General features: G+C 35.5%; 1 protein-coding gene across 2 annotated transcripts in view; it reads right to left on the bottom strand.

Annotated features, from left to right (window-relative positions):
* Window positions 1-12,101, bottom strand: part of VPS13C (vacuolar protein sorting 13 homolog C) — a 181,339-nt gene that overhangs the window by 43,045 nt on the left and 126,193 nt on the right. For both annotated transcript variants that reach the window (XM_003586568.6, XM_002690847.6), the window contains exons 52-60: window positions 10,101-10,466; window positions 9,633-9,719; window positions 7,831-7,986; window positions 7,395-7,659; window positions 6,622-6,782; window positions 5,214-5,335; window positions 4,411-4,705; window positions 1,712-2,101; window positions 199-303 (exon numbers count right to left, since the gene is read on the bottom strand). In XM_003586568.6, the coding sequence (XP_003586616.2) occupies window positions 199-303; window positions 1,712-2,101; window positions 4,411-4,705; window positions 5,214-5,335; window positions 6,622-6,782; window positions 7,395-7,659; window positions 7,831-7,986; window positions 9,633-9,719; window positions 10,101-10,466 (1,947 nt within the window). The remainder of the gene's footprint in view (window positions 1-198; window positions 304-1,711; window positions 2,102-4,410; window positions 4,706-5,213; window positions 5,336-6,621; window positions 6,783-7,394; window positions 7,660-7,830; window positions 7,987-9,632; window positions 9,720-10,100; window positions 10,467-12,101) is intronic.

Below are 12,101 nucleotides of genomic sequence, written 5' to 3'. Positions count from 1 at the left end.
ACTGTCTTAAACTTTGACAAATTTAGGCTTTGCTTTGCTACTAACTGTACTAGAAATTAAGTAGACAGACACAATGTAATAGTAGACATCCTCCATGTAATACCCTGAATTCACATTTCTATACCCCTGAGGATTTCCAGCTTATTTAGTGAAGAAAATGTGAATGAAATCAGAGGTAAATAAGCAAGCAAAACCTACCAGGTATTCCATGTTGTTGGCGGGACACTTCACACATCCGTAACTTCCCACTGTATCCAATGAAAAACCATTGGACCACGAACTAGTTGAAATTTTTAACTGTACCTACACCAGAGAACACAGACAATTATATAAGAAATCTAAAACACTGTACTAATTTTATTTGATGGATAGGTGCTAGACCACCTGAAATTTATTTAATAACATGAGACAAAGAAAAGTATTATCAAAGGCATGCTGCAAATGGGTAAGAGAACCACAGGAACTCTAGGAGACAATACAATAAAAGCAGAGCTCTAAAGTTCCCTTTGCATTCACCTCTGTGATGAGTATGATGAATTTAAAGATGTGTACCAATGAGACCTTCTGTTACTTAGGAAGGAATTAAAATGTAAAGTGATATTTTCCAGTGTTAGGTTTTTTATACAGAGATAATGAATTCTTAAACTTTTAGCACACACAGGAAATTTATGCTTTTATTATTCAGCAGACAATGAAAAGTGTTTTGATAAGCAGAATGGAAGACACAATACCTGTCCTCAATAAGTTTCCAACTAAACAGAAACAGGAAATACACACTAATAATTATAATGCAAGACAATGTGATAACAGCCACATAAGAGGGATAAAATCCTATCAAACTGACAGGATAAAAAGCTTACTTATGGCTATAGGAAAAGGTAAAGTTTTACAGAAGAGATCTAATTCTGCTCCTGTATTAACCTCCATCTACCCAGCAGATGATAAAAACCTGAGTACAACCAAAGGTCAGACACATAAACAGGTATAATATCAAGCATTAATCAACACTTTATGACAGAGGTTCTCAAAGTATGGTCTCAGGCCCTACTCAGACCTACTGAACTGCACTACGGGGGCCTGGCTCAGCAGTCTGTTTTCAAAGCCCTCTAGGTGACTCTGTTACACACTGAGATTGAGACTGAGAAGCACTGCTCTAACAGAACATGCATGGGATATCTAGCTCTGCTTTAGATGATCAGAAAATCTTTCACACATGTCAGGCTGGAGCAGCATGTCAAAGCATGAACAGCGATAATGAGAAAACAAGAAGCAGGCAGGGAAAGCATAGGGCAAAAGACATTCTAAGCAGGTGCAGCTACACAAAAGCAATATCACGATGTGAGTTTGCACAGGAAAGAAGCAACCAGAGCAAAAAGGATCAGATCAGGCCTTAGGCTTTGTTTTTCTCTTGAAGGCCCGCCTTAATCCTTCATACATATGAGGCTCAGTTAAAATAAACCAAATTCAACTGCTCTCTCTTTTGAAATGCCATTGCATCACCGGTAACCTACATAAAGTCAAGCTTTCCACTCGACACTATGTCAAGAACAGAAGTAATTCTAGGGGCACTGGAGAAAAAGACACCTCAGCCTTGGGACACTATTGTTGTTAGTTCTTCATACCCCACTTAATCATGTATTCCTTAAAAGTAGTCTTGGATCTAATGCATACCAGTGACACTGAACAATTTGTTTTATTGATAAAAACGTACCTTATTTTTACTAAAAATGTTCTTCTTCTTGAAAGAGAATAAAACAATATCCCTAAAATCAGCTGGATGTTTCACATGCGTATCTTCTGCACGATACTGGAGAACCCGAGAAGTCTTGTTGATTAGCCAGTAGGGACTGAAAATGGAGAGCTCCATCTGGCTGCCAATTCGCTTGACATGTATTGACAGGTCAACTGTCAACGTTTCTTCGGAGTCAGAAGAAAAACACACAAGGAAGAATTCGGGAAGTGTACTGCATATACGGAAATGTCCATTCCAGTTTTTGCCCTGATATTTCACCAGAACTAATTCCATTATTTCTCCACTGATTCGCGAATGTAGAACATTGGCTGTACTGCCTTCGGTCAGCTCATGAGTTTCTGCTGTTCCCTAAAAACAAACAAAAACTAAATTTGCTTACCAATTTAAAAAAAATCTCTGAAATAACTTCCCCATCTTATACAAATACTAAATTACCTACCAGATTCACATTAACTGAGAAGTCTTCAAGGTACCATCTTTACATATTATGAATATCCAACAATTACTAAGGACTAAAAAGAAAACACTAACATAGCCAAAGGCAGAAGTTGTCATTCAGCTATCATCGGCCAATGGCTGTTAGTTTTGAGAAAAACTCAGACCCATGTCAAGAATCTAAGGCTGGATTCAAGAACACTGGCTATTTCCATTAAGAGATATGTCCTTACACGAGCCACATAACAGCCTGTGCTTCAGCTTCATCCTTTATTCATATTCTACACTTAATGGTTCTCATTCAAATAAAACAAGGAAAGTGATGTCAAACTATTCTGACAAGCTATCTAAGGTAGAACTACTTTAAAAATGAGTAATGGCAATATAATAAACTAGGCTTCCTTACCAACAGCTTCTCTTGTATAAATATTACTTGAAAATGAAAGTGAAGTAGCTCAGTTGTGTCCAACTCTTTGCAACCCCATGGACTATAGCCTGCCAGGCTCCTCTGCCCGTGGGATTTTTTTTCAGGCAAGAATACTGGAGTGGGTTGCCATTCCCTTCTCCAAGGGATCTTCCTGACCCAGGGATCAAACCTGGGTCTGCTGTGCTGCAGGCAGACTCTTTACTGTCTGAGCAAGAGCTTACTAAATAAATACTACCTAGGTCATCTAATTAATTTTAGTCTCCACAAGTCAAGGGTGGCTTCCTGTCACATAAAGAAAATTAATTTAGGTTCCAAACACTTTTCAGATTTTTGTATTTTGAAATGTTGTGGCATGAACAAATTTAAAAGCATATACTATGGAGAAGGAAATGGCAACCCACTCCAGTATTCTTGCCTGGAGAATCCCATAGACAGAGGAGCCTGGCAGGCTACAGTCCATGGGGTTGCAAGAGTCGGACACGACTTAGTGCACTGTCTCACCCCAGAGATCCTGCCACATATACCACAAAAACCAAACATCCCCCAGTGACCTTGGCCCCACTGTTCCAATCACTCCCAGGTGGGAATTCAGGCACATGTCCACAGAAGTCACAGACAACATACATACGGTTCTGTTATGTCCCATATATTACCCTTTCATGTCCCAAGGAAGACATTTTCTCTTAGAGATTTTCATTTAGTGTATCTTTAAAAAATCTTGTGTTAAACTTGCCTCCATCTTTTTCTTGGGTAAGGACAACCCAGAAATGGCCCTTTTGTGTCTGTGATGTTGCCATTCACAGCTTTCTTGATAGGCCTAGTACAATCTTGAGAACAGGGTTGCTGTATGCTGAATGTCAGATGGTAGCTCTTAGCTTTGCCTATCTTAGGTAGTTATGCTGTGCATTTTTTATTGGTGTACCATGTTTGATTTGTCCCTAATACCTTTGAAGTTTTTCTGAGAAATGAATAATGCAACATGAACTTATTAAAATAATTTTAAGCCTTTGAAAAAAATAAAATAAAATAAAAGCATATACTATACTTCATTACTAGAAAATGTTCCCTAATACTTCTTAGGACAGACAGTAATTATTTTTTGGTTCATCTTGAACCAAATAATCATCACTTTAAAATAAATCTGAACTAAATAATCATCACTTTAAAAAACTTTAAGATTAACTTCATAATAAATTAAGATGAAGTATTTTCTCACTGGTGCTTTCCTGTACTTTAGCTAAGAGAACTACACTTAGATAATAAAGAGATAAATACAAGTATTAATTTATAGCAGATGCAGCAGAGTTCAGTGGTGAAGAACAAGGAATCACATTGCTTCGGTTCAAATCTCAGTTCTACCATTTATTAGATGCGGGATTCTGAGCCTGGCACTTAACCCCGCTGTGACTCAGTTTCCTTATGTGTAAAATGGGTCAAATAATAGCAACTTCTTTGGTAAGTTATTGTTTGGACTAAATAATGCATGTAAAACACATGAACTAGTGGCTGGCACAAAGTAGATGCCATGCCAATTTTTGCTATTATTATTACTATTAATGCATTACAAGTATGTGATGTAATCACATAAATACATAATCACATAAATCACATAAATACTCAACAAAAATACCATTAAAAAAAAAAAAGAATTCACTCCATGCAATAATAAAAGTCAAACAAAATGCAAAACAGGGGGCATATATGTATACTTGTGGCTGATGCATGTTGATGTATGGCAGAAACCAATACAATATTGTAAAGCAAATAGAATTTTTAAAAAATGCAAAAGACATACCTCAAGTAAGTATCTTAGAGAATATGGGAGAAAATTTCGCAAGGTGACAGTAGGGTAAAGGTGAATGATGTAAGCGGGATCCCAGTCTTTCCCCTGTGCACTTATATAGCTCAATTCATCAGGCACAGCAACTGTGTTGACTATGAGAGGTAAGAAGTTCATTTCTGTTGATGGACACTGCAGCATGCATCTGACTTCTTTGCTCCGATGAAGCTCTTCCTTCCAGGAAATATAAGTGGTGGATTCTTTGTACTGATTCTCTAAGATACCAGCTGGCTGAATGAACAACTGACATCTAAAGGAAAAAACAGAGAGGGAAAAAATTTTTTATTGAGAACTTAAGAAAAAGAATTCAACTAACTCTTCTTGATGACTCTACAAGACAAATACTCTTATCCCTATTTCTATAGATAAGAAAAACAAAGCTAAGAAAAGTTAAGAAACTTGCCCAAAGTCACACAGCTGACTCATGGAGGCACCTTCTGAGAAAAACTACTCTGTAAAAAATGACAACTAAAAAAAAAGTTAATATCAAATACAAAGACAATCTAATAAGTCTTATAAAATTCTGAAACATCAAATACACAAATGAAAAAGTTTCATTTGGCAAATTCAATAATAATTAAATATATTTCTCCATATGTCTTAAAATTGGATTTTATAGATCTTTAGATAGTAAGAATTATTGTTATTGTAGAATACAGATGTTTTATTTTTTTCCCAGAATATAGTTGCTAATTCACAGAATTAAAAATATACATAATGAATCTTTCATAGTTTAATATATTCAAGGAAGTATCTACCTATATGAATCTAAAGGAACATGGAACTCCTCTTCAGGTCTGGCTATTCCAATGCGCTCCAACAGCTTCACATTCTTAACATATTTATAGATGATGAAAGCAATAGAAAAATGGTTTTTAATCTGTTGGACAAAAAACATACAAGTTGTTTAAAAAGATGTAGACATTCAAAAAGAAAACTGTGAGCCGCACACAATTACATTTAGATCTAAAAAACTGCAAGCCCAAAATTGGAAGATATTTTTATGGTAATTGAAAACTTTTATTTATTTAAGTGCTATATATCTGAAACTTGCTGTTAAATGGAAGCTAAGAATTATTACGATATTCACATGTTCACGTATTACATGCTGAATTTTAGTATACCTTATAATCTTTCAAATATGTATTAATCTTTGAAGACTTCAGCCATAATATTTTCTTCATTATAACCTTTTCTCAAAGTACTATATGACTAAACACAAAAGGATAGCAAAGGAAAAATGAGGTAAATAAACATGGTATAGTTCTTCCTTAACTTCAGTGTAATATGCTGCTGCTGCTAAGTCACTTCAGTCATGTCTGACTCTGTGCAACCCCATAGATGGCAGCCCACCAGGCTCCCCCGTCCCTGGGATTCTCCAGGCAAGAACACTGGAGTGGGTTGTCATTTCCTTCTCCAATGCATGAAAGTGAGAAGTGAAAGTGAAGTCGCTTAGTCGTGTCCAACTTAGCGACCCCGTGGACTGCAGCCTACTAGGCTCCTCCATCCATGGGATTTTTCAGGCAAGAGTATTGGAGTGGGGTGCCCCTGCCTTCTCCATAATGTAATATAGGTAGGACCTAATAGCAAACTGAGAGACAACAAGGACCAGAACTTGAAATCCTTTCATTTTCACCTAATTTTCTAGGTAAGAAGAAATGTTCTTTTGCTGATCATATGCTGAAATCTGTTATAACACACAGAAAAAGAAAAATTAATAGTCTTAAAAGTGAAAAAAATATTTATACAGGTTAACATGCTAAATTATTTTTTGGGGGGAGATCATTCCAATATTCCTTCACACATACTTGAAAACTGCAATACAAAGAGAACGGGATGTAATCTTATTTGACCACCAGCTATTACTACCATACTCCTCAGTTTTGAATCTTCCAAGGAACAGATAAAACGTTTCATTAATTTCAAACCCAGGAGACAACAATAATCGACTTTAAACTAACAAGAGCATTTTATGAGATATTTAAAATGAAGAATGTTACAAAAGTAAGTTGGACAGGAAACAGCAGCCAATTTAAACTATTATTTATTTCTGAAAATCAGTAATGATCTATAATAAAATGAAGTTTTATTATATTCCCATGGTCAGCCAAGTGGTTTAGTATTTCTTGATATACTAAAAGGAATACAATTCACTTAATGCATTACCTGGAGAGGAGAACGAACAGTAATTACTTTATTCCCTTCAGTTGCGTCAATTTGTACCACGAGTGAGTCAAAATGACTGGTATTAGGATTCCATACGTTATGCAGCCGCCGTCCAGGTCTGGCAATTGGGACTTTGGTTACTTCTGTATATCCATGAGGTGCTAAGGCAGAGCGTTCCAAATACTAATTTACGCAAACTTTTATAAGACAGAATCAACAGCAGCACCGCAAAATAACAACAAGCGTATCCTTCCTCATGACTAGAAATGATGACTACACAAAATTCTTGTCTAAGACACAGGAGCTAACAAAGAAAGGAAACTATTTATTGTTATAACATTTTCTGACCCAAAACGATTTCTCTTGAGGTGGAGGTTTTGTATGTATTAAAACAAACAAGACCCAGTTCGTTCCTTACTTTCCCAACTCTATAAAACAATAAAAATCATCTTGTTTTCTGAAATGGTGATAATTACTGTCAACATTCTGAGACATCTGAATGTAGTTACTTTCACTCCTCAGTGAACTCCCGTCCTTTCTGAAGCATATGGCATACTGCACTATTTAAGCGTATAGAGACAATTTAGCTCTTTAAGGTAATTTTTAAATTAATCAAGTTTAATTTTCTCAAGTTTAGAGAAAGAAAACAAAAGTTTGTCAACTGTTTCAAGCCTTTCGAAATCTGCAGCAAAATATTTTTCCATATTTTACCAAAAATAAGCTGATATCAGTACTTCTAAAGATTCCCTTAAAAATAAAATAATACAGCATACCAAAGGTCAAAGAGAAGAGGGAGCTCTCTTGACGGCTGAGTATAGACAGTTTCCCTTGACGTGAAGGTTCCATAGTGGCGTATTCCAATTCCAGAATCTGACCAGCATCAACATCACACACATCACTTTTCTCAGGGCAGCCCATCACTCTGAGATTATGATTGGGCTGCACCTTAATGGGAACACCTACAGAATTCGTTACTGTAAAAGGAGCCCTGTCTTTTAAAGAGTAGTCAAAAGTAGAAGCAGTGCCCTCTGAAAAACCCTGAAAAGGAACACAACATCACAGTTAAATATTTGCAAACTGCAAGTTTTTTTAAAAAACTAAATTATGGCTACATGTTTTTTAGAAACTAATGCGGATGACACACAAAAATAACACGCATGTTTCAATTTAAATTCCATTTGACATACTGCAACCAAGAATTAAACATACTTTTGCTAAATTGTTGAAAACATTAAGACAGCTTTTGGATATTGTTATATTCATTGTATCTCCTGAAGAAATATCAATTTCTGTCTGTGGCTCAGGAACTGCAATAAAATCATCTCCTGGCATCAAAGTTTTATCTTGGACTGGATTCTTCTTTACCTATGAGGGTAAATACATAACAAATTTATCAGCCAATGAATAATAAAATTAAAATACTCTTGATAGAGTTAAATTCTTCTAACTTTGTCACTTAATATCAAGGCTCCTCAAAATTCTCAAACATATTCAGTGCTTCACCTTGACTTAGCACAGATCAACATTCTTTCTTTCAGTGTGTAATCCACACGTAGGGAAATGTTTACAACTGCGCCATGGAAGCACTCCAAGGAAGTTATGATAGTTGTCTCCAGTCTATTCTCTACAGAAAGCTATTTACCTAGAGTCATCTGACTAATTGCTCATTTTATGCTACTGAACACTCTAAGAGGACACTGAAATCTAAACTTATCGGCACTGGAAGTAACACCTGGAATTTTTTCTACTTTTTACCAGTAATACCTATAAATAAGTAATACAATAAGCTTCCAATCAGTCATCAGACTCCATCATAGCTTTTATTCTAAAGGCATTTCAAATATCCTATCAAACTTTCTTCGTTAGCCCACCTACACCAAAGAAGGCTAGGTCAGAAGTATTATTTCTACTTTACTGAGAGGAAATCGGGACATAGGTTAAGTGACTGCTCATCTTTAAAATAAGAAATTGCTGAACCAATTTCAATGCCTCACACTTGAGTCAGGCTGCCCCAGAGAGATGTGATGGGATCATTTGTGAAGGGTATAAAAGTATGTTCCTGTTAATCTAGAAAGACGAGCTTCAGTATCTAGGACTCTGAAGGGTTTTCAAGAAGTACCATAAAGAGGTAACATAAAGAATTCATGAGCCAGAAGAGCAGTTCTTGAGTCTTTCAGTGTCTTAAAATGATTGAGGATCCTAAAGAGATTCATTTATGTGGGTTATTATCTATCGGTATGTACTCTATGAGAAACTAAAGCTGTTGTTGCTACTCAGTCACTCAGTCATGTCTGACTCTTTGTGACCCCATGGGCTGTAGTACACCAGTCTTCCCTGCCCTTCACTATCTCCTGGAGTTTGCTCACACTCATGTCAATTGATTCTAAAAAAACTAAAAGCTGAGAAATTTTTAAATATTCATTTAAAACTAACAATTACATGTTAATAATATTTTAATGAAAAATAACTGTTAAAAATACATAGTGAGAAGGGCATTTACAAATCTCTTTAGTGCAAACCTTAGGAGAAGACAGGTGGATAGTCAAAATGGATAATCAACAAGGACCTACTGTACCTACCACATGGAACTGTACTCAATGTTATGTGGCAGCTTGGATGGGAGGGGAGTTTGAGGGAGAATGAATACATGCATGCGTATGGCTGAGTCCCTTTGCTATTCACCTGAAATTATCACAACATTGTTAATTGGCTATACCCCAATACAAAATAAAAAGTTAAAAAAAAATAGAAGACAGGTGGTCTCTCATTTCTAATTCTGTATACAATCTGTTGCAAAATTACATGTTCTTTGGGAAATTCCACTGTTTGCTTATGAGAGAATGAGAATGAAAATGATATACAATGACTGGATGTTATTATGAAAAGAATTTTGATCCCAGTATCCTCTAAAAGGGTCTCAAGGATCCTGGACTACATCTTAAGAATCTCTGAACCTTTTAAAAGAATATATATAAATTAATGTGCACAATGGTATTTTATGATTTCCTTACAGCAAGGCTTAAATTCCACGGTCTTTTCTCCTCCACTCTCTCAATCAGTGGCTCCCAAACAGCATGGGTCTCATTGTAATAATGAACCTGGAAAGGCACAGAATTATAATGAGAATCTTTAAACTTTAACTACATATTTCCATAATCAGTATAAAAATACTAAGTAATGTAATATGTCAATAACCATTTTAAAAACATACCTAAAGACAAAAAGAATATACATAAAAAAGGGTGCATTTTATTCTACTCTCTTGGCTTCACAAACAAATTATTTAGCAAAAGAACCCTTTAAAAATGATGGCCAAATAAACAGTATTATACATCAACAAATTAAATATTAGACTGTATTATCTATTCATATGTATACTTGCTATGATCATGCACACACAAAAAGCTCTCTTCTTAATTCATCAGTTGTACTTTTAAGAAGTTGCCTCTGCAGGAAGGTAATAATTAATGTGGTCATACCTCTAATGTCATGTCAGCAGAAGCAGCCATTAGGGAAGTCCAATTTTTAATATTTCCTGAAAACTTAGACTCTGCCAATAATAAAGGTACAGTTCGATGCCCAAGGCCACATTCTAAGGTAACTTGAACTGACTCGACAACAACAGCACAATTTTCCTCTATCGACTGATTTTCAACGTCTCTGAAACTTTCTGTTAATTCTGTGCCCATGTCAACACCAAGAAACCAAGAGTTGCAATCACTAATAGACTTGATGCCCCAGAGATTTTCCATTTCCTTAGATGTATCTTTGGATTCATCTTCTTTTGTCTTTGGGGACATAGCAGCCATTATTGTCATCACGGTATTAAGAATTATGGGTGAAATCTTTAAAAAAAAAAAAAGCAGAAAAAAATTCAGAGTAAATTCTTTCCCAGATGAGAAGAATGAATACATAATACAAAAAAAAATTTAAGTAACTAATTAAAATTTGAATATATCAACTGTATAACTAAGGAATACAAAAGAGAGCACACACAAAATCACACGTCCAGTTAACTGACCTCAAACCAGTGATTTCTGCTCAACTTGTTCTAGAATTAAGTAACTAACATGCATGTCAACTGTCAAAACCTAAAGTTAAATCAATTAATTCAGAGGCAAATAGTATTATGTGAAGAGAAAAATGCAGAAGGGTAACTGAATTTTTCAACCAGCTGCATTAACTAAACCAACTGCGTGATCCTCACCAAGATATACACACATGGTTTTCACTGGTCTCACTGAAACAGGAAACCTGAGACTCACCATGGAACCCCTTTCACAAGAAGACATGAAGAGTCCACCTCCTACCATCTTTGGACAGTTTCTTTGCTCACCTCTTCATTCGAATCACTGTGCCTTAGTTCTTACATCTTCCATGATGATGTCTTCCATGCCTGGTGAACACCATCTCAGCCCACCCTCCACATGATTTTTCTAAAACCCAAATCTGAACATGTCATTCCTATGCTTAATAAAATCTTCAACAACTCCCCCTCGCTTTCAGGATAAGATTAGATCTCTCTTTAAGGACACAAACCTCTTTGTGACCTGACGCCTCATCAATTAGTTACCCATGACTTTCCAAAGTTTGAGCAATAAGTTAAGTGGATCGTTTCAATGTTCACTTCTTACAATCCTTACTTATTTAATATGCTAAAGAAATATGATTACATCACCAAAAGAAGGATCCAGTATGTAGTGCTTCCCAAACTTATCTGTCAACCAAATCCTTTTTTGCCTTGCCTTGTTAATGTAACCTATAACTAGTCCTCTTAGTCCCAACTCCACTACACCATTCTCCCCAGACATATGGGATCACCCCTTCAAGACCTTAAAGGATTTTTCAAACCTGGACCTATATACATATATATATATATAAGTAAAGTGATATACATGGAAAAACAGTCCCTCAGCATCTTAACCCAGTGTCTCAGACAAAGTGCATACAAATTCAAGTTTTCTCCCCATTTAGTAGTGTAGTCTCAACAAAATACCACCCAAGACCAACTACACTGAGAGAAAACTGAATTGTTATTTACATGGTAATTCAAATGACATTATTTTGAACCTTGGTTTATTCACTATTCACTATTTACCTAAATAATAAAGCTACTATCAGAATTGCTATTAACCACCTCAATTTTGTGTCCCTTGAACAGAGAGAGAAACAGATTTTATAAAGTATTCTGTACTTTTCATTTGTAATTGACCAAGAGGTCATACTTAGAGAATGTGAAAGGCATTGGAGAACAGATTGCTTTTTCAATACTTCAAATGTAAGAGATAAAAAAATTCTAATACTTTATTTCTAGCATACATGTCATTAAAATATTTTATAAGACATATAAAACATTTAATTACATAAATATTAAATTCAACCAAACAGCACCCCAAATAAAAGCCTAAAAATAACACTGTAAATAAAATAACAGCAACTTCATTTTTCCATCCTTTCCTTCTCTTTCCCCTTCATCTCTG

This window comes from Bos taurus, chromosome 10 (genome assembly GCF_002263795.3).
Source record: "Bos taurus isolate L1 Dominette 01449 registration number 42190680 breed Hereford chromosome 10, ARS-UCD2.0, whole genome shotgun sequence".
NCBI lineage: Eukaryota > Metazoa > Chordata > Mammalia > Artiodactyla > Bovidae > Bos > Bos taurus.
This window is presented reverse-complemented; position numbering and strand designations above follow the sequence as displayed.